Source organism: Eptesicus fuscus, chromosome 14 (assembly GCF_027574615.1).
Source record: "Eptesicus fuscus isolate TK198812 chromosome 14, DD_ASM_mEF_20220401, whole genome shotgun sequence".
Lineage (NCBI taxonomy): Eukaryota > Metazoa > Chordata > Mammalia > Chiroptera > Vespertilionidae > Eptesicus > Eptesicus fuscus.
This window is the reverse complement of record NC_072486.1, coordinates 81,692,944-81,716,950: the sequence shown is the minus strand read 5'-3', so window position 1 is coordinate 81,716,950 and position 24,007 is coordinate 81,692,944. Positions and strand designations below refer to the sequence as shown.

General features: G+C 43.3%; 1 protein-coding gene across 2 annotated transcripts in view; it reads right to left on the bottom strand.

Moving 5' to 3' along the window:
• RBM33 (RNA binding motif protein 33) overlaps positions 1–24,007 on the bottom strand; it is a 110,915-nt gene that overhangs the window by 65,063 nt on the left and 21,845 nt on the right. For both annotated transcript variants that reach the window (XM_028132531.2, XM_028132532.2), the window contains exons 5-8: positions 22,765–23,077; positions 7,785–7,956; positions 1,231–1,439; positions 364–643 (exon numbers count right to left, since the gene is read on the bottom strand). In XM_028132531.2, the coding sequence (XP_027988332.2) occupies positions 364–643; positions 1,231–1,439; positions 7,785–7,956; positions 22,765–23,077 (974 nt within the window). The remainder of the gene's footprint in view (positions 1–363; positions 644–1,230; positions 1,440–7,784; positions 7,957–22,764; positions 23,078–24,007) is intronic.

Sequence of the window (24,007 nt, the reverse complement as noted above, 5' to 3'; positions counted from 1 at the left end):
CAGTTTCCTCGAGCCAGGAAATGGTAACGTGAGAGGTTATCACTTAAAACTCATGATTAAAGGTAAATTTGCGCGCGCACACACACACACACACACAACCCCCAGCTAACATGGGGACTCACAGAGAGCGCCTGAATGGGACTCAAGGAAGCACCCTGCTGACTCTCCACAATGCCTCTCCTGCCCTCCAAATTCAGTGCCTGCCACCCAATCAGAATCTAAGATACACATTTGTCAGCAAGCACCCCGCCCGTAGTAGCAGTAGTCTAAGTGGGTGGGGGAAGACATCAGGAAGCCAAGTTGTCCTTGCAGATTGGAGCATGACATCTCTTTGGCCATAGCAACAACAAAGGAGACACATACCTTGCACAGGCGTCACCACCGCTCCTTTGAAGTGGGGGTTTATGTGGATGTTCTTGGGCTGCTGTGGGGTCACGGGTGGAGGGGTCATCATCACCCTGGGCGCCTCCATCTGGGGTGGTACATGCATTCCTTGCGGAGGGGAGGGGTGGTGCGGATGCTGCAGGGGCAGCAGGGGCTGCAGGGGCTGCTGCTGGAACAGGCTTCGAATGGGCTGCTGCTGGGGTGGTGGTGGCGGGGGAGGCTGAGGCTGGGTTGGAGGAATTAATCTTGGAGAGTGCGTCTAAAACCACAAAAAAGAAAAATTCACAGGAATCAACATTTAAAAGCAGAGAAAAAGACTGGTGACATGTTACAGACTTACGCTGACTGAATTGTAAAAGTTCGGAGTTAGAAGTAAGCTCATAGTAACAAGCTGTATGAGACAGCAGGCCAAGAGGCTGCTCCACCTGTCCCACGGGCTCTGCCATCTCACCATGCGCTCCATCTCAGGGCGAGGGGAGCGGACATGGCAGTTCAACCAGCAGAACAGCCCCCAGTGAGCCACGCACCACACTGAGGACAGACCCGGGCTGCCCGCCCTCAATGCGAGGCCTCTCTTTGGCTGTCCCTTATGGAAGCAGATCTCTTCCTATAACTTTCTTCACAAGCGGCTGTAACGGAATGGTTTTTACTGCCCAATACTGGAGGACAGACTCTATAAGACCACATATGAAATCATTATACACTACAAACAAACTTAAGGAACTTCAGCTGCATTCCTACTACTAACCTTTACTTCCAGACTACGTGATCAACACAAAATGACATACCCACAAAAGTATATTTTCATTTGTTCTAGTTTTAGACTCAAGAAAATTGTAACGTTACCACCACAGGAGGCTGTGTGGGGAGCAGCGCAGGTCTGTGGTCCTTCATGCGGCCTCTCTCGCTGTTCTCTCTTCTCTGGTCCCCCATTCCACGACACATTAAAGGACCTCCTCTCCTTCCGCCCCGCCTTGAACCATAGCGGCCCTGCTTATGCTGGCGTTCTCTTTCTTCAAACTCAAGCAATGCAGCTTTGGCTTCTGCTGAAAGCTCTGTGTGAAAAGATGTGCACGTGTTAGAAACATTCAGAGCGGGAACAAGACTCGCAAGGAGAACACACAGAAGAAACACGTGACAATGAAACTCTGCAACAGCAAGTGCTTCCCCACAACAGGCAACTACATCGACAGGAGCAAGCACAACACAGTGGCGAACCCAGCCCACTGGGAAGACCTGTTCGATGGGGGCATGCTCTGCGGTGGAATACAAGTGCCTCCTGTGTACAAAGTCTGGAACGTATTTTTATTTGGGACCACTAACGTGCTGAGGGAGCTGAAAAAAGGGGCTCCAGTCAAAGTTAGCCACTGCCCTTCAGCTGCCAGGCAGGTGCCATCATGTTGGCCGACAGCACAGCTCAGGACCCGCTCCCCGGTCCCACCCAGCACAGCTGTCCTAGTGAAACCAGCACAAGCACTGCTAAGACACAGGGACACAGAGACTCAGAAAAACACATACAACAGAACGGATTCCTGACTCTTCTGATCTTAAAACAAAACTATTAGTGAAAGCACTCCAAAGTCAAATCATTGCCGTTAAGCCCCAGCCCACGTTGCTAGTAGTTAGAGTGACAACCCTTGACACCTTGACCAGGTTAGATTCCCAGTCAAGGGGTCAAGAGCACGTACCTGGGTTGCAGTTTCACTCCCTGCCCTCCAGGGTTGGCGCACCTGTGGGCAACAACCCACCACTCCATGTGCATCTCTCTTTCACATCGATGTTTCTCTCTCGCCCTCTCTCCCTCCCTCCCTCCCTCTCTCTGTGAAAAAGCAATGGAAAAAATATCATGTGAGGACTAACCAAAAATAAAAAAATAATTAACGTAATGTCATACAAAATGGAAAACATTTACTATTATCATTACAAAATTTTAGTTTTATAAAAAAAGAAAAAAAATATTTTCTGGGTGAAGAAAGGTTTATATGCATGCCTTCTGATGAGGAACCATACCAAGTGAGAGCAAATCTCATTAGAGAAAACCTACTAATGCAAACATTTGTGGGACAGCAGCAGGTGCTCACCTGTCTGACCACACTTTAGAGCAGTGACTTTCAACCTTTCACATCTCCTGGCACATAGACTCGGAATTACTGAAATTCTGTGGCACACCAAAAAATATATTTTTTGCCAATATGACAAAAAAATAGGTATAATTTTGATTCATTCACACAATCATTGTTGTGTTGGCTGTTGTCATTTTTTTTATTTGACAGTCTAAGGAAAAAGAGGTCAGTGCCCTGACTAGTCAAGTATTGTATGTTTTTAAAAATCTTGCTGCTCACCCATGGTTGAAAATCGGGGCTTAAGGGATACGAAACACATAGACTCTGTTTCTAAGAAACTTCAGGTGGCATATTCTAAAGTCCTAAAAGAAAAAAACTGACTCAAATATGGTTCCTTTATTTCAAAATATTATCTGAGTTGTGACAATATATCTTACATTAATAAACGTGTCCTGAGAAGCATTCTTACGCCTCTTCCACAATGAAGGGTACATTGTAAATATTACCAGTTTATCTCCTACCTTAGGAATCCATAGTCATCTCTAAATTCTTCCAAAATCTCTAAGCCACACTTCATTCCCTTGAAATGGTTTCTATGGTAACCCCTCCCCTTCAAATGAATGGCGGCCCCATTCGAAGGAATATTTAATCTCTTCTTAACAAGCACAGACTTTTACTCTAATCTTGACTACATGATTGGTTCACATACACATTTTATGCGGTGAATCAGCAATTATTTTTCTAGTGGTTCTAAGTGTCAAGATTAATTTCACTATCCCCAGTAATAAAATGGTTTCAAATGACATCTTTAATCAGCAAGTAAAAATGCTTTCCTCCAATTGAGACAAGCTGTCACAAAAGGTCACCAAAATATGACAGGATGGAAATTACATTTGTATCTTCAACTGAAATGTTAATTTTCCTTTAAGTGTTTTCTGTACTATGTCCAGATTTTAAAGGAGAGATATAGCTCAATGTAACAAGTTTTACACTGCATTGTCCCTTTCTAAAATGTGCTTAAGAAAAACGTATTTACATACAAATAATTGTATAATGATTGGACTAATACATAATTAATAAGTATTTATAGAATACACAGTTTATTTGGCAAAATAAAACAACACACGATAATCTGGTTTTTTTACACGATAACTGACCAGGAAATGCGCACAAAGCCTGCAAACACAAGGATCTGTGTAGATGCAGGGCAGTGTGCTGGCACTAGAGACCTGGAACTGCTGAGACCAGATGGAACATTGCCCCACAGATCCTGTGCCATAAAAAAATTAACTGAGGATACAATTTAAAAGAGAACATCATGAATTACAAGAGCTTTAGGCTGAAGCAATAAAGCATAATTAAACATAATAAATGTGCCAGTGAAGCTTAGAATATCATAAAATCTAAGTGCCTACTCATAGATAATTTTTTTTAAAGCCTAACTAAAATAAATGTAGTCTTTCCTTCATTGCTTGCACGGCTTCAAAGAGAATCCAGGTCCACTTCCTAGGCCAAAACAGCAGGCAGCTTGGAGCTTCTGTGCTGACACGTCAGGAAACTGGTTAAGGACACCCACATTTTAGTGATGGCTTCTGGCATTACCACTCAAAATAAGCCATTCCTTACACATATATGTTCTAGAAACAGAAACCCTTCTTATCTGGGTTCCACGGAAGAAGCCCTAAAGCATCCTTTGTGTGTAACAAATGAATTTATCTACCAAGTATGAAGTTTGCACCATTCCTAGGAAAACTGAGAAACACACATTTTCAGTAATGTTTAATTCCCAGAATCCTGGATGAGGGGAAAAAGCTCACTACTTAAGATCTTACCCTAACTAAAAACCCAAAAGTCAAATTCTTATTCAATCTGAATTCAAAATACGAAATCACCAACTCTGTACTGGGCTCTATACCTGCCAAGCCTGTCAGATATTGCTAGTCTTCATTTTTAAGACTGGCATCATATATTTGAGTGTGAAAATGATTGAATGTGGCCAAAACGTCCTTCTAAATCCTGAAGAAAACTACTATTACACATGCAGACTAAAGGCTCAGAAATGGGGGCGCCAGAGCCTCATTTCATTCTTCTTTTTAAAGTGTGGGGTATTCTCAATATTAATCAATGATTTCACAAAATAATTATTTGTATTAAAAATGCTAAAAGACATCATTGACAAAAAAAAATACACCATATGAAATGATGTATGTATTCTGGTAGCAAGATATTAAAACTAAAACCCATTATGAAGAGTAGGTAAATAGCTTTATCAATCAAATAAATGCGAGTATTTCTACACAAAACATGAAATTACTGTTTCCATCGCCACAAGCACCCAGAGGAGCTGTGAAGTAATTTCTAGTTTATCAAATACTGCAGCAGCCTCTCTCAGTATCTTTCTTATAAATAAAACTAACCTTTTGTTTGGGGAATGGGAGTGTTCAGGTAATAAGGGAGGCTCACTGTTTTTAGGAAACCAATCTTTAAATGGACAGAAAAATCCTACTTGTGATGAAAATAGTCCTAACTTTTCAGTTTCTAGAAAATGTATGTTTCCTAGGTTAGGGCTCACAAATACAGAGCCAAAAAAGATACTTTCAAGCCCCATTTTCATTTGTCCTATTATCTAACCAATCATTCTGCACCAATGCATTTAAAGCCCTTTTTTAAGTTGAAAGAATGATAAAAAGTCAAATTGTTTATGCTTAAGCCTCAATGCCTCTAAGGACCTCAGACCCTCTCCACAACATGTAAAAGGGCCAACTTTCCCACCACTAATTCCTTCCAGCCTTTGGCCTCAGGATGGCATGACTATAAAGCTGCCAGATGCCTTGAAAAGGAAAAAAAGATTCTACACAAATTCTGCAATAAAGGAAGTACAAATGATACTGAAAAGAACAAAGTGAGGCAAAGTTCCTGATAAAAAAGAGAAGCAGGAATAAAACAAACACAAAGTATAAACACAGACAAGCTGGACATCTCACCATTGCCAAGCCTGGGTCAAGGTAAAGTGGACAGGGACAAGATGACCCACCAGGGGCTGTGCAAAGGCAGCCAGGGTCAGGGGAGAGTGACCCATGAAATTCACCATGGCCTAAAGCAGTGGTTCTCAACCTTTTTAATGTCGTGACCCTTTAATACAGTTCCTCATGTCGTGGTGACCCCCAACCATAAAATTATTTTCGTTGCTACTTCATAACTGTAATTTTGTTACTGTTAATGAATCGTAATGTAAATATCTGTGTTTTCCGATGGTCTTAGGCGACCTGCTAGCGGTTCTCAACCTGTGGGTCTCCACCCCACCCACAGGTTGAGACCGCTGCTGTAGAGCCTAAGACCATCGGAAAACACAGATATTTACATTACGATTCATTAACAATAGCAAAATTAGTTATGAAGTAGCAACGAAAATAATTTTATGGCCGAATCCGGTTTGGCTCAGTGGATAGAGCGTCAGCCTGCAGACTGAAGGGTCCCGGGTTCGATTCCGGTCAAGGGCATGTACCTTGGTTGCGGGCACATCCCCAGTAGGAGGTGTGCAGGAGGCAGCTGATTGATGTTTCTCTCTCATCGATGTTTCTAACTCTCTCTCCCTCTCCCTTCCTCTCTGTAAAAAATCAATAAAATACATTAAAAAAAAAGAAAGAAAGAAAGAAAATAATTTTATGGTTGGGGGTCAGCACAACATGAGGAACTGTATTAAAGGGTCACGGCATTAGGAAGGTTGAGAACCACTGGAAAGGGAGCTGGCTGCAGAGGGAAAGGTTCCCCCACTCTTAATGGCGACTATCAAGTGATTTCACAGCCTTAGCACGTGCAGCTACCACAGTTATGACTGGATATATCTGGTTCCCCAATTAATGCAACAAAGCCAATCCCAGCTAACAAAGCCACAGAAACCGGATAATTCACAACCACCTGCCCCAACACGGGCACCCTCCAACATGGCAACTAGGCCATTTCCCTACTGAGCACTGCCCAGTGCCCTCTAGTGTTCTGCCAAGGGTGCCACCTCGCCCTTGTCCATTATCCCAGCCCAAGCCTGAGCTGTGTGCTCCAGCAGGCTTGCTCTGTAACGCCACCATCCTCCTGCTGAGGGTACTTTTGCTTTTTCCCATGTGCTTCATCTTCTTTTACCCAAGGCCAACTTCAAATCCTTTCTTAGAAATTTACACTGTCCTAGACTGACAATTTTATACCTTAACTTGAGAAAAGTCTAAGGAAATCTTGGGCCAAAAGGTAGAGATGGAAAAAACTGTTAGGGGGAGAAGTAGAGACCGGTACGATTCTAGAACAATCTCTCCACAAAGTTCATTAGTAAAGTAGCATGACATGACTGGCTCATGGCTATTAACTTGTGCAACTTGGGGACTTAAGTGTCCTCACATAGAATTCATATCTGCTCATGTTTATAACTGAAAATGGCTACAAATTATGGGTGTTTTCTTTTGTTTGTTTGTTTTGTGTGTGTGTGTGTGTGTGTGTGTGTGTGTGTGTTTTAAATATATTTTATTGATTTTTTTACAGAGAGGAAGGGAGAAGGATAGAGAGTTAAAAACATCAATGAGAGAGAAACACCGATCAGCTGCCTCCAGCACACACCCCCACCGGGGATGTGCCTGCAACCAAGGTACATGCCCTTGACTGAAATCGAACCTGGGACCTTTCAGTCCGCAGGCCGACGCTCTATCCACTGAGCCAAACCAGTCCGGGCCAAATCATGGTTTTAAGAAGTAATAAAGGTAGTAACTAAGGGTTAGTTTCTTGACTGTTATTCTGACCAAGACCAGAGAGCAGGTACAACCCTCTAGCCTTCCATCTCCCCATCCTCCTCCTCGGAATATGATACAATATCCCAGCGGTTCTCAAAGTGCGGTCAGAGCAGCATCACCTGGGAACGCATCAGAAATGCACCTGTGTTGGGCTCCACCCTACATGCTGGGAGTGGTCCTGGAATCTGTGTTAACAAGCCTTCTAGGTGACTTGCTCACTCATATTTGAGAACCACTGCTTTATTCTCTGCAACAGACACTGGAAGGAACTGTGGGAAGGCTCTCTGCTGATCAGCAACAGCCTACTATCAATCTTTAAGTTGCAAGACTTGCTCAGAATGACGGTCAATTGATTGTGTCTACACAAGTCACCTTGTGTTTTTACGGAATGACTTTTATAGCACCGTAGCTCGGCTCCATCTTCACACAGACCACCCACCTCTGATGGCATGCATAATAATCTATAAAGTCAACATTTCTTTACCTATTTGATTAATCGTAATAGTACTATGGAGGAAGCTGAAATGGGAATGAGGAAAGATGGGAGACAGCCAAAAAGAGTTACCCAAAGTTTCTGGAATGTTCCTTCTCTCTCGAGTTACGTCTGAGAGCCTAATAATTGTTCCTTCTTTCCTTTCAGTTTTGAAACGCAATCTTCCAGATTCTTCATCCTCATCATCTTCTTCATCTGACTCTTCTTTTATTTCCTTCTGCATTTCCAAAGTCTCCATATTCCCCTACATTGCAGACACATAAAACAAAGGGGAAAGTGAGTTCACCTTTTGAATTAAAATTGAAGAATATAAGTTTTTTATATTTAAGATGTAAAATGTCCTATTATGAGGCAATGTGAGAAAATAATCTCAAACATTAAAAATTAACTTAATGTTAGAAAAAGATTATATTCCTACAGGTTGCTAATTACACTTCAGAGAGAAGAAACATAAATTCCAACAACCCCTTCGGGCCTGGAGTCAGATCCGGATTCTAAGAGTCCAATGTATTAACTAAGCTAACACTGGCGTTCCATGGGCTCCCTCACTAGCATGGGACTCACCTGTTACTTACCTCAGATGACAGTACACTCCTTCCTTACACAGGCTGGGTGTGTCCTGTAATTGCTGACCCAGCCCCCTGAATGTCTGCTGCCCCTAAGGCTCCCCATCTGCTAGAGGGTTGGTTAGTTTGCAGCCCCCAAAGTCTGCCCTTCATCACTCCCCTTCTGCTCGATGCCTGTCTGCAGCTGGCCACCACCACCTAAGCTCCAAATCAGCAGGACTGGTCTTTTTCCTCAGTCACTGCTTCTCACTAAAACCAGCTTGTACCTTATATTCCATTACATCACTATTCCTACAAAAACTCTGCCTGATCTAGCCACAAAAACTAAATATTTCTCGTCATCAACAATTCTCAATGCCCATTTCAGTCATGTTCCTTTTGACACCAATCGCTTTTCACCTCATATTAAGTCTTAGTGACCTACTGTTAGATACATACTTAGTGCTAGGTTCATTTAAATACTTTTTATAAACTTAAAAAAGTATCTTTTTATTTTCATAACTCATAATATTTATAACAGAATGAAAAATGAACTGCTTCACTGGCAAGTGCACAAGAATAATATTAAACTAGCAATATAATCATTTTGCATTCTTTCCCCAACATTTTCTGTGCAAGAAGATCAGCTACAAATGTACATACTCATTGCTATAAATCCTACAAGTAGAGGCACATCTTCGGGAGCACAAATGCCTGAACATAGAATGATGAAGGTAAACTGTAACTTTATTTTAGGCCTAATGATTGCAATACCACCTTTTGGTATTCTATTCACAATACTACAGGGCTTTAAAGTACTAAAATCTTGACATTTTGTTGGTCTGATAGCATTATTTCTCTCTTACTCAATAGCTGAAACCAAAATGAGTGACATATGAGATGGATCCAGCTAGGTGTGTGCTGCACTACACTCAAACTGAACGCTGGTGAGCTCAATCTCCACCTCCATCCACAATGTTCCAATTCATAACTTTTTAAATGTTTGTATTGATTTCTTTATTAGAGAGAGAGGAAGGGAGAGAGATCGAGAGATAGAAACATCAATGAGACGGAAACATCATGGATTGGCTGCCTTCTGCACATGCCCTTATTAGGAATCGAGCCTGCAACCAGGGCAAATGCCCTGACCAGGAATTGAACCAGTGACCTCTTAGTTCATGGGTCAGGCTGGAAATGAAGGATTAAACTGTGTTTATCAACAGGCAGCATGATCATTCGTCTTCCCCCAATATTATTTAAACGTACAATGCAATCTTCATCAAAATCCAAATAAATTTTTAGTAGATATTGACAAGTCAATTACAGACTTTATTTGGAAATTCAAAGGTCCTAGAACAGCCCAAACAACCTTGAAAAGGAGAACAAAATTGGTGGATTTACATTAACTGATGTCAGGTCAAAGTAATCAGTACATGAAGTATTGGCAATGAAATAAAAAAAGAGATTCCAGAAAGAGATCCTAATTTAAATGGTTAATTGATACTCAACAGAAGCACTAAGGCAATTAATTCAATGGGAAATCAAAGTCTTTACAACAAATAATGGTGCAATGACTAATAAACATAGAGGAAAATAATGAATCTCATACCACACACACATTTCTTAGTTGAGATAGATCAGGGACCTAAGCTAAAAACAGCTAATACTATTAAAGCTTCCAGAAGAAATCATAGGCTATAACCTTTGCAACTTTGGGGTAGGCAAAGATATCTTGGGTCACAAAATTAGTGTTCATTAAAATAAAAATTTTCTGCCCGGCCGGTGTGGCTCAGCAGTTAAGCACTGATCCAGAAACCAAGAGGTCACCGATTCGATTCCTGATCAGGGCACATGCCCAGGTTGTGGGCTCCACCCGGGGGGGAAGGGGGGGCATGCAGGAGACAGACAATCAATGATGTTTCTCTTTCATCAATGTTTCTCTCTATACTTTAAAAAACCAATTTAAGACATACTGGTATTTAAAATTAAATAAATAAAATTTTTCTGCTCATGGTAAAATACCTTGAAAAAGATTAAAAAACAAGCCACAGGCTCAGAGATAATATTTATTATATATTATCTGAGTGGCCAGATTATTATGATCTCTGAATGCATAATAATCTGGCCACTCAGAGTGTGTGTGTGTGTGTGTGTGTGTGTGTGTGTATTTTAGAGGCCCGGTGCATGAATTCTTGCATGGATGGGGTCCGGCCAGCCTGGCCAGGGGGAGGGGATATGGGCAGTTGGCCAGCCTGGCCAGGGGGAGGGGATATGGGCAGTTGGCCGGCCTGCCTGCTGGTCGAACTCCTGGTCGAGGGGACAATTTGCATATTAGCCTTTTATTATATAGGATATACACTGAGTGGCCAATTATGCGTTCAGAGATCACAATAATCTAGCCACTCAGTGTGTGTGTGTGTGTGTGTGTGTGTGTGTGTGTGTGTGTATACACACACACACACACACACACACACACATATAATATTCATCATACACATACTAGAGGCCCGATGCACGAAAATTTGTGCAAGAGTAGGCCTTCCTTTCCCCAGCTGCCGAAACCGGCTTCCCTTCGGCACCCAGGACCCAGGCTGGCTTTCCTCGGGCCCTGGCTTCATCAGGAAGGATGCCTGGAATGACATCCGGAATATGTCCAGTTTAATTAGCATATTACCCTTTTATTATTATAGAGCATATTACCCTTTTTTATTATAGACTAGAGGCCCAGTGCATGATTGAATCATGCACGTGTAGGGTCCCCTACACGCTTTCGCTTTTCGCAGTGGAGCTGGGTGCCTGTCCGCTGGTGCACCAGGCCTTTAAAGGCCTGGTGCCGGAGCAGACAGGCACCCAGCTCCCCCACTTTTGATGGTCCGCGGCCGCTGAGGGGGGGCTACCCTGCTGTTGAGAGGCGCAGGGGGTGGGAGTCGCCCCCTGCGCCTCTGAACGGCCGCTGAAGGGGGCTGCCGCAGACACCTGGCTACCCTGCCATTGAGAGGTGCAGCTGGGTGTCCACGGCAAGCCCCCTCAGTAGCCGCGGATCTACCTCAACAGCAGGGTAGCCCCCCTCAGTGGCAGCGGATCCGTGCCTCTCAATGGCCGGATAGGCCACCCCGAGTCCCGCCCCCCAGCCTCCCGCTGCCCAATCATGGGCGTAGCAGAGTGATGGTAATTTACATGTTACTCTATTATTAGATAGGAATATGAATATATATATATATATATATATATATCTGCCAATGGACTTACATTAGAATATATACATATTCATCTATCTAGAATATAGACAGTATGTAGATATAATCTATACTGAAAATCTATAGATAATATACATGTATAAACAATACATATTTTTGTGTAGACTATATAAACTATGTATAGCATATATAGACAAAAATTTTAAAGACAACCTACTTTTTAAAAAGAGACTAAAAATGGATGCAAAGAAGATATACAAGTCCAGCACATGGAAAGGTACAAAACATCATTAGTTATCAGAGAACTACAAACTCAGACCATGATTACAATCCCACTGGAAATACTAAATGAACAAGATTAACAACAGCAAATGATGGAGAACAACTGAGATCTCATACAGGACTGGTGGGAGTCAGAATGATACAACCACTTTGGAAAACCATTTGGTGATTCTGTATGGAATTAAGCACAATCCTACCCTGTCCCAGTAATTCCACTCCTAGTTAATATCAAGTGAAAAGAAAAGATACAGTCGGAAAAGGAAATGGAAACAACCCAAGTATCTATTATCAGGATAAATGAACAAGTACTGTGCCCATCACTGAATGTAAATGTTATCACAACTGAAAAAGTCAATATTTAAACAGTGCAAAGATTTTTTTAAAGCTTCTCTCATCTCTTCCTTTATATGTGCCAAAACTAAAATAGCAACCTTTTAAACCATTTTTTAAGACAACAGCACAACTGGCACTGATGTGGCCATATAATTTAAAAAACTGATCATCTTCATAATTACATCTTTCTAATTTGTTTTCTGTATAATGATTTCTTTGTATTAACCAATCAAGAACACTCATTAAGTAAAAGGAGCAACCTAAAAGAGGCTTTTAAAATGAAATTACTTTTGAGTTCCATAACTCAGATTCTAATATGTACTTAAACACAACTCCAGAGATCAAGTCATCTGAAAGGCAGGACGCTCTCTACTGTTTGAAGCAACCCAGAGCCTTGCGCACTGCCAGGCAACACAAGCCAAGTACTGTTGGTTCATCACCACCCTGCAGGCATTTAAGAAAATGGGTCAAAAACTAGGAAGACACCTATAAGTGGCAAATTAAAGCCGATGATCCTCCCAGAGGACTTTGTAACTTAGACTTCTAAAAAAGATAGAATGACAGTTCTCCAAAAGCAAAGCCCTCCAAAAGATGCTGAAACGGCACAGGACACCAGCACCTCCTGAGCACCTGCACCGGACCAGGCCCAAGTGCTCAATAATGGTCCTTCTGCCTGCCTGACAGTCAGTGATTCCACTCTAAGAAAACAAGCCAGCAAATCCCTGCTTCCAAGGGCTGGTAAAAGTCCTGAGAGCAAAAAGTGTTAGTACAAGGAATTGTCAATCAACACAAAAACGAGCAACATGAACAAAGTAAACCAACAATCAAGGACACAAGGCTGAGAAAGGAAATGTATGCTGACTGTCCTAACAGGTGGTATAAAAAGACAAACTATTTCATCCGGATTGGATTTTACTTTCTGCTCTATAAACAGATTCATATTGAAAATGACTCAAGTGTTTTATATGAGAGTTACAGCAACTAGGAATCCCAGGATTGAAACAAATGCAGTATAGTTAGTTCTGTGCCTTCCAAATTAAAGGGTCAAGGTTTTAACCACCCTGTATTTCCATGTTGATAAAAGTTATTCTCACAGCAAAAACATTTAAAAATATTTGGTGTAAAAAGCATAATATCCCCACCGTCTAGAGCAGGCATCCTCAAACTACGGCCCGCGGGCCACATGCAGGTGTTTTTGCCATTTTGTTTTTTTACTTCAAAATAAGATATGTGCAGTGTGCATAGGAATTTGTTCATAGTTTTTTTTAAACTATAGTCCAGCCCTCCAACGGTCTGAGGGACAGTGAACTGGCCCCCCGTTTAAAAAGTATGAGGACCCCTGGTCTAGAGGCAATCACTTTTTTGTCTTTATCCACATAGATGGTTTTTGAGTCACACATATACCTACGCAGTTAGGGGGAACTTAAGGGGAGAATTCTGTTATCTTGTTCTTCTCATCTGACATGTCATGAGCCTCCTTCCATGTCCAACAGAGAGGTGCCCTACAGTGCCTCTAAGGTAAGGCCACCATTTACCTGACCCTCTCGAAAAATCTACATGGTTCCATTTATTCTCAAGGCTGCAAACAAATACCTGCTGTGATCTTTAAACACATCCGAGATGAACTCTTTCGAATGACTTCGTCAAAGTGGATGAAACCCCGGATTCTAAGGCTTTTGATACTGTCAAGAACAGTGAAAGGTCTGAGACTTTTACCCTCTTGCAGTCTAGTGAGGCATCCTGCCACTGTTTTGTAGGTGCTGTGAGAAGACATGAGACTCCTGGTCAGAGATTAGGACAATTTACTTTTAACAACATCAGTGGCATTTGGGCCAGCTTCCTGAGCCCAAATTCCCTCCGGACCACGTGCAGAGGAGGACTGGGTGATCCTGCACACAGGGGACCCTGAGTTGAGGGATATGAGTATGTGAGCAGAAAGCATGCCTGCCCCTTGCTCAGGAGGACGGTACTGTCTTTCAAGGCTGTTTATGTATCAGACATCCTCGAAGAGATACCCAGGAACAAAGGTAAGTCAACTCTTTGCTCACAAAACACACAGAGATGACAGACCCAAGAAAAATCGCCTCCTGGCAGTCACTACTTCCACAATGGTTCCTCAACTGAATGAGACTATACCTGACCAATAATTTTTATTCTTGCCAGTATTAAAATAGGTTAAAATTCAAATTTTTGTTTTAACTTTTATTTTACTGAAGTTTTATATACTTTCTGATTTTTTTTATTACTTCCCTTATTTTTTTTATTACTTTCTCACATTATTTAACCTTCCTTTAGGGGCTCATCTGTATATATTGAACATACTATCTACTGAATATACTAACTTTATACACTAAGTATATTAATTCTTAGGCTCACATGTAAATATTTCCCCATTCTTGTCACTTGTCTGACCTTGTTTTAAGGGTATCTTTATATGACCAGATGACTCTTTTCCTTCATGGCCTAATACCAAGAGGAGCAGAGACAACCTAGTGCTCACTTCCATTCACTCTCTGTCACATCCTTAAGAATAAAAGTCCCGGACTAAGCAGGACATACTGACTACATCAAGCATGTCAAACTCGCCCTAACCGGTTTGGCTCAGTGGATAGAGCATTGGCCTGCAGACTGAAAGGTCCCAGGTTCGATTCTGATCAAGGGCATGTACCTTAGTTGTGGGCACATCCCCAGTAGGAGGTATGCAGGAAGCAGCTGATTGATGTTTCTCTCTCATCAATGTTTCTGATTCTATCTTTCTCCCTTCCTCTCTGCAAAAAATCAATAAAATATATTAAAAAAAAAAAAAAGCACGTCAAACTCAAAGGCTAACACGGGCCAAATAAACAAGATTTAAGTTTATGTGGGCTGCAAAACAAACAAAAGCTTCAATTTTCATAGAAACATGTTTATTCGATAGAGACATGCTGAATACAAAGGGCTGAAATAAGTAATCGTTAACATAAAATAATAGAACATTTTAATAAAAATTATATTTTTTCTTGAACATTAACTTACCAGACACTGAATAACTGCACAAATTAATAAGCGTAACTCAAATAAACCTATTTTTCTTGTTCTCTGAAAGCGAAATATTTCCTGTTACGCACACCAAACAAGTCAGTACAAGACTGACTTAATGACGTGGCAATCAGCTGCTAAAATATTCGCTGCTGGTATTAGTGGAGAGAAATGGTGTGCCTGTGCATAAGGGAAATGAATGCAACACGATTATAGTAATCAGCCATTAGTGAACTTCATAGCTTGTTATTAATAACTAGAGGCCCGGTGCACAAATTCATGCACCAGTAAGGTCCCTTGACCTGCCCTGAAGGATTGGGCCAAAACCAGCTCTCTGACTCCCCCAAGGGGGCCCGGATTGCGAGAGGGCTCAGGCCAGGCCAAGGGACCTCACGGGTGCATGTTCGGGGACAGGGAGGGACGAGGGAAGTTGGCCAGCCGGGGAGGGACCCACTGGAGGGCTCCAGGGCAAGTTCGGCCCATCTTACTCAGTCCTGATCTGCCGGACCCCAGCAGCAAGCTAACCTACCAGGTGGAGCGTCTGCCCCCTGGTGGTCAGTGCATGTCATAGCTGGTCGATCGGTTAACCGTCTGCCCCCTGGTGGTCAGTGCACATCATAGCAAGTGGTTGAGCAGCCTTAGCATATTGTTAGCATATTATGCTTTGATTGGCTGAACAGCCAACCGGTTGACCAGACACTTAGCATATTAGACTTTTATTATATAGAACTAGAGGCCCGGTGCATGAAATTAGTGCACGGGGGAGGGGGGGAAGTCCCCTCAGCCCAGCCTGCACCCTCTCCAATCTGGGACACCTTGGGGGATGTCCGACTGCCCTCTCACAATCCAGGACCACTGGCTCCTAACTGCTCACCTGCCTGCCTGCCTGATCGCCCCTAACTGCCCCCCCCTCCTTGCTTGGTCACCCCAAACTGCCCTCCCTGCTGGCCTAGTTGCCCCCAACTGCCCCCCCCCCGTCAGCCTGATCGCCCCTTACTGTCCCCCCTGACGACCTGGTCGCCCCCAACTGCCCTGCCCAGTTGGCCTGGTCACCCTAACTGCCCCCACTGTCGGACTGGTCGCCCCCAACTGCCCACCCCCCCGCCGGCCTAGTCACCCCTTACTGATCCCTCCCACCAGCCTGGTTGCCCCCAACTGGTCCCCCTGCAGGCCTGGTCGCCCCACGCAGCCTGCTGTTCAGTCGTTTGCTCGCCCCTCACTAAGCCCCTGCTGGCCTGGTCGCCCCATGCAGCCTGCTGCTCAGTCGTTTGGTCGCCCCTCACTAAACCCCCGCCGGCCTGGTCCTCAGTCATTTGGTCGCCCCTCACTAACACCCCTGCTGGCCTGGTCGCCCCACATAGCCTGTTTAGTCATCTGTTCGGTTGCAATGGTCACTTAGGCTTTTATATATATAGATTACATATAACAGGATATTATAAAAATTAAGTCACAAAATTTTTATTAAAACATTTCTTACATACCGTTATATTGGTGGGCCACAAAAATATTCGTTGTGGGCCACATGCACGAGTTTGACATGCTTGTGCTACATCCACCAGTCTCCCTGCTCTGAGGGACAGCCCTGTGACTAAGGTGCAACTCATGAGATGGTGATGAAGTGTTATAAACAAATTCCGCAGTCCCTTTAGTCCCCTGCACAGCCCGCTGCTGGATGTGGCCCTGGAAGAGCAGCAGCCCAGGAGCTGTACCATCAAATCGGCATGAAGCCTGCACACTGATTACCTAGTGAGGACAATGCCAGTTCTAAAATGACCTCTGGAACTTTCTATATTAGTGGAAAGTAAACTTCTAATATTCAGTGAGTTTTCAGGTTTACTGGTAAACCTAAAGCTAACACATCATTAAAATGTTTTCTTTTAATGCATGTACAGTTTGATGTGTGTACATGCATGTGTACACATGCATGCTTATTTCGTTTCGAACACTGAAATCTTTATTCAATCTGAGATCTATTTTCGTACACTGAAGTCTTTATTCAATCTGAGATCCATCCTATCTAATAAAGACAGAATATGCAAATTGACCACCACTCCATGACAAAGATGGAGGCACCCGCAGCCAATAAGGAGGGAATATGCAAATTGACGTGACAAAGATGGCAACGGCCGGGCCGGGATGCTTGCATCGTCGCCATGGGGGGGCAAGGGTGGAGGGAGCTATTGGAGGGCGGCAGGGCCGGAGCGAAGGCGGAAGGTGACAGCCAGGAGAAGGAAGGCCTATTCTTGCATGAATTTTCATGCATTGGGCCTCTAGTATAGGTATAATTAAAGTGCAAGGAGATATCCAACTTTTCCCAAAATGATCAGTCCTTATTAAGTTTGTCTGAGATATGCTGTCTTATTTACTCACACATATTACAAGTTCATTTACTTTATGACTGGATCTAATCGTTAATGTTCCTCCAAAGATACCCCATCATAAGCCTGCAAGAATTCTTCATCCTAACAGCCATTAAAAGAGAAAATTTTTTCGCATATAGCTTTTAGGGGTTTTCAGCATTTTTCATCCTGTTGATTCATGCTTAATTGTTTTAGCACATTTTACTATAGCAGTTACCTGCCGGAGGAGAAAACACTAAACACAAAGGAAGATGACCTTCCCCTGTGCCAATGAGAACAGAGCACAGCATGGAACCCAACTTCTCTGGTCAGTGACGGGGCTCTGCTCCAAACTCCAAGTGCCCAGAGAAATCGCTTTAATAAAATTAGCACTAAGGAAAGTAACCTAAAAAGAAAGTGACCACCTACTCCCATGGAGAGCCCAGGAGCAGTAAGGAGCTGGGATCACACCAGGTTCAAAACACTCTTACAGCAACAGAAGGCAAAAGAACAGCAATTCAGTTCAACACAGGAGCTGCACTGAGAACCATAGGCTAGTTCTTCATCAGCCGGTCTCTGGAATAAGAGATGATTCAGGTCTATATGAAATGTAAGGGGCATATCAGCAGGCAGGAGGCTCTTGAGGGCACCCAGTAGAAAGCAGCCAGCTGAGAGGGAAAGAAAGGCTCCTGCAAGTATTGCCAACAAGTGACTAGAAGATCTGATCCTATCTGGGGGAACTGGACTTCCAGCATCCCTACCCACCCCCCGACCCCAATAAAATGAACACTGGACAGTTACAGGCAGGCATCAAAGAGTGAACACATCATGGAGACTGAACAACCTTCTGTACAGTAGAGAGAGAGGAAAATCCACTGTCCCAAATTAAACAAACTTCCAAAACTTCCAAGGCAGATGAGACCATCAGAAACCAACTGACACCATTCCCGAAGTCACTGAGAGAAGAAACATGGCCAAATGATGCTAATCAAAAGTCCAGCCAATAGACACTCAAGTACAGTCTGCAGTACTGGACCCTCACTGGCAAACAAAACTTTGCTACCCTTTTCATAAATTATCATCCTGAAACTTTCTTACACAGCAATGTTTTATGAAATCTCACTGTGTTAATTTTAAAGACCCTAAATACTAGTAAATTGATTGTGCTTAAAGTATAAATTACCCGACAAGTAATTTTCTAATGTTTTGTTAAATAATAAGTGATATACACTCGTTCCTAAGTACAAGTTTTTAAATCAAATTCCAATTCACTCTCAAGAACAGGACCAGCAAAATCCTTAAGATGTAAGTATCTTTGCACTTCTGCGTATAATGGGGAAAAAACATCAGAGCTGTTTGTTCATCAATGCAGACCTCTTCACATGTAAAATTCTGTGGTTTTGATTCGACCCCAAGATACACAAAATCCTCCCTGTGCTCTCCAGAGTAAGCTAGAATGGACAGACCGTGCTCATGATCAGCACTGCAGAGTAGGACCCGCAACCACAGGTAAGTAAGCATGTAAAAAACTAAACCCCGTGGGACACACAGGCATGCGATCTACTTGTGCTTGTTAGTCTAATAGTGAGGAATGAATGAATATGAACACCAGTAACGGCCTCCTTGCTGCAGAGCTGGGGGGAGGATTTCACAGTTTAAGTCCACATACCAAACACAGAAGAGGTAATGCCAGATTCCACCGTTGTGAACTATAAAGACGGGAGAAAGGAAAGAATGATGGTGGCTGTAAAGCTCCATGTACTGAGGTGAGCTGACACTAACTCACAAAAAGACACCCAACCACTCGGCTCACCTTTAAAGTTTATAACTCTCTGTAAAAATATTATAGCACGTTCAGAATTTCTAAATAATTTTTTAATTCCTGAAAAAAAATTAATTTTAACACAGAAAAGTACTGTGAGTATATTCAATTGCAACATTTTTTTCTTTTTGATACCTGAATCTCAGACCACAAAGGCTGGCTAATTCAGATGGACTTTATACAACCACTAGAGGCCCGGTGCATGAAATTCGTGCACTGGAGGTGGGGGTCCCTCAGCCCAGCCTGCCCCCTCTCACAGTCCAGGAGCCCTCAGGGGATGTCCTACTGACGGCTTAGGTCTGCTCCCCATGGGGAGCAGGCCTAAGCTGCAGTCTGGCCGTAGTGGCTCGAAGCAGGCACACCTGTGTGTTGTGTCTCCGCTCCAGCCCACCCCCAGCCCCAACCTCTCCGTGGCTGCTGGGGCTGTGGGCGGCACACAATCCCCTCCTGCCCATCTGCACGCGCAGCTCCTCCTGAGCCAGTTGTGACACCTTAAGGAGTCCCGGCTAATTTGCATATTTTACATATATATATATATATATATATATATGTACACACATACACACACACACACACACATACATATACACATACACACACACATATATATATATATATATATATATATATATATATATATATATATATGTATAGACTAGAGGCCCGGTGCACGAAATTCATGCACGGGGGTCCCTCAGCTCAACCTGCACCCTCTACAATCCAGGAGCTCTCAGGGGATGTCCTACTGATGGCTCAGGCCCACTCCCGTGGTTCTCTGCTCTCTGCGGGGCCTGGGGGTTTCACTGCAGCCATGGAGATGAAGCCCCCATGCCCTGCTGTCTGCTCTCTGCCTGTTTCCGCCATGTGAAGGAAGCCCCAATGCCCTGCAGTGTGCTCTGTCTGCCAGGCCTGGGGGCTTTGCTGACACTGACACACTAAGGAAGCCCCCAAGCCCTGCTGTCTGGGCTCTGTCTGCCGTTTCTAGGGACAGATCCAGCTTCACCCATTGGTCCACAAGAACCCCCGATGGGCTGACGGGCCGAACCGCTGCAGCACCGGCGGAGCGGGAAGGCTGAATCTTCCCCCTCCAGAGGCAGATCCAGCCTGCCGCTTGGTTCCTGCAAGCCTGTCCTGGCTCTGTCTGCCCGCCGCTTGGTCCGTGCGAACCCCCACGGAGCTGACGGGCCCAACCGCTGCAGCACCAGCGGGGCGGGAAGGCTAGATCTGCCCCCTCCGGCGGACAGGCCCAGACACTCCAGCAGCGGGGCTGAGGGGACTGGGCGCCGCCATCTTGTGGCTATGGGGGCCGCCATTTTGTCATGGAGTGATGGTTAATTTGCATATTACTCTTTTATCAGATAGGATGGCCCTATGTAATCTCAGTGTGAGGATGGATGGAAAACTCACTAGAAATATTCTTCATAACAAACTACAGGAGTGCCACGATGAGGGTACACCTTGTAGGGGGCACACTCACATATCAAGTGCTTTCCAACTGTGGTTTGTTCCAATAAATTTAAGTTCAGAGAAGGCAAGGGCCATGCTTCATGCTTCATGTCTTTTAGCAATATTTGTAGCCCCAGTGCTTGAACATCAGTGAAGAACTGCTGAATTTACAAGGGAGAGGGCCAGATACAATTTGCCAATCATCTGATTTTACTGATAATCAGTAGCAAGAATAAAATGCTACAACTAGGGAATAACTAAGCACAATTTTAAAAAGCACTCTAAGAAGTGCCCCACATTAAGCTGGTTTACAAACACACCAGAAGAGCAGAGAGCACCTGTCCACACTCGGGAAGGATGACCAACACAAACCACTTACAGGGTTAGCAAAGAACAAGTGTCCAGGACGCCTTTTCCATGCCTCTATTTACCAAAACTTCAAACAGTTTTCATTAACCCTTTGCACTTGCTTGCTTTTTTCCGATTCCTTTATTCTAATGCTAACCGTGTCGAGTCACACTCGACATCCGAGTGCAAAAGGTTAATATACCTACTGAACAGAAAGCATTCAAAAAGAATCAAATCAAATCAAATAGCTACTAAGATACTTAAACACAATCATGACTGGAACTAAACATTCTAAGATTCCACATAAACAAGCTGTAGGAAATGGGCTTCCATGACCCATCTCCAGCGTGGTGGACTTTTGATGGAAATGGTTGCTGAATTTCCCCAGGGCAAACAGAATGTAGGCAGGAGGGAAGAGGATATAAGAACAAAGAACTGTAGCCAGCCAGCATCATGGTGGAAACCCCCGAGGTACCTGCCTCAACTAGAGAGGGGGAGGTGGGGGCAACTAGGAAAGGCCTCAGCCCAATTTTTTTAAATGGCCCAATGGGAGACAGCAAGACCTAGGCGATGTATGAGGAAACAGGTGACCCCATAGTACTCAGCCAATGAGGACCTGGAGGAGGGACTGAATAAACAGGCTGTGTTCGCTGCCCCAGGTGTGCCTGTACAACTGGACGGACACCCGCTCTTGAGAACTTATTAAAAGTCTCATTTTTGCCATACTTCTGTCTCCGAGTCCGTTACTTGAATCCAGACAGGTGAGGGTTTCTCACACAATCTTTTTGCAATTATATGCATATATGTATTTCATTGGCCAAAATCCAGCAATTTTTGAACTTTTTTCTCAAATGCAAGCTTCCTCTGAATGAGAACATAAGGAGAGAGGACAGAGCTCCCCCTGCAAGAGGCTGTGTACACCCTCTAACTCTGCAGGCTCTCCCACCACCTGCAGCCCTGTGAACCATGCATTTCAGTGCAACCCCTGTGTCCTGAAAACCCCAAGATCCTACTGCAACTATGATCACATCCTTCCACATAATCTCGTAAGAGCTAGTTTTAAAAACTAATCTCTTTAATGATGCATCACTAAAGACACATGAGCAGCCTTTCACTAGCACCTTTTCTGTTGATATTCAATTTAAAAACAGAAAGCTAGTATGAAAATCATCTTTCTGAAATAAACATCAGCAGTCTCCACTTCCTGATCACAGATAACAAATTCCTGTGACATTTCCTAAACTAACCTCCCATCTCTTTATTCCTGTTTGGACAGTTCTCGGTTACAGAAAGGATGAATGAACAGGACATCAATCACTTTCAAATATTAGCACCTTAAAGATGTCTTTAGCAGGTCAATAATCTTTTCACCTTAGAAGGACTTTATCAGATCTTGTCTAAAGCCAGAATAAAAGCTCTGCATTAAGTACTTCTAACAATTGACAGTGTATCTCCACCACACAAAGCTGTTTTCTTCCTTAGGGTGCAATCCTCAAGGTCACAATTCTGTACAGCCTTCCAGAATGACAAAGGAGCATTACCTCCAGCCAAACAAGCTGTCAACACAAACTTTGTCACAGCTCAGATAAAGAAACTGGCAGACAGTGATAATAAGGTCTAATTTCCCTCCCTCCCAAGGGAGGGAAATAGATTTCAAATCAGTCTAGAAACCTGTGCCCTGGCAGCCAGGTTATCTTTGGCACACAAAGGAGAAGAACTCACTGTGAATTCATCTAAAGGCTCATTGATCTCGATGTCCAACACTTCGTCATTGTACAGCTGCTCCTCCTCTGGCTCTTCCACATACTCCATGTGGTCTTCTGTCAGCTCGGCATCCTGGCCTTCATACTGTCCTTCCTCCGGATACTCATGAGCGTACAATTCAGACCCATCTGACTTGTGATAAACCAGTTCATCCTCTCCTTGCTCATACTCGGATTCCTGTTCTCCAGACTGGTCATTAGTGTTGTCAGCCAGTTCATATGATGTGACCATGCCAGATGTGGTTTTCAGACTAATTGTGACACCCTGAGAACTAGAGGGAACAAAAATACAGAGAAAGGTGCCAATTAGAGTGGAGCTCAAAACTAAGTCATACATCAATTAACTGTTACAAGGATAAACCTTGACTGGAGAAAAGTTATTCCAGTTCTTATAAATATACACTAACCCCAACAATGACTGAAAACAGAGTTCGTATTCTATACTGAGCCAGCACCGCACACTCTCACAGAACAGCAGAGCCCGTGTTGCATACTGAGCCAGCAATGCACCCTCTGATGGAATAGCACCCCAACTATCAGCAGCTGCAGGTTATCTGACCAAGAAAATCAGATCAACCAGTTGGGAAAACAGGTCTGATATGACTGGCAAAAGCTGAGGTCTGAACGTATTTCATTCTAACTACCAGAATGAAAAGGATGGCATGTTTTCTAAGATTTCAAAGTAAAAATAGGAGTATTACTCTATAAACAAAAGTCATAATTATAAAAACAATTTATTTTTTAAATCCATGGTGCAAATTATAGGCTCCTATTTAAAAATAAAAATGTTAAAATGTGTATAAAACTACATTTTAATGTTCAAATAAATAAAATTTATCCTAGTCACAAACATGAAAAAATTAGTTCATAATTTCTGAACAATATACCAGGGTTAAAGTTTAGCACTTTGGCCTTGGACTTCCCAGCCTGCAGAACTGTGGGAAATAAATTTGTTGTTTATAAGCCACCCAGTTTATAGTATTTTACTACTGCAGCCCAAACAGACTAAAACAATTACATTCAGATAGTCAACCGGAGTCTAAAGTACAGTCCAAAGGAATTTCCAAAATGGCAATTCCCAAATGGTAATCAGCTAGGTACAAGTAAAAACTGTCTAAAAGAAAGCAAAAACAGCAACAGCAAACAGCAACAAACAAAATGATGAGTCCAGAGGCACTGCCCCAATCAAATATAGCAATTCC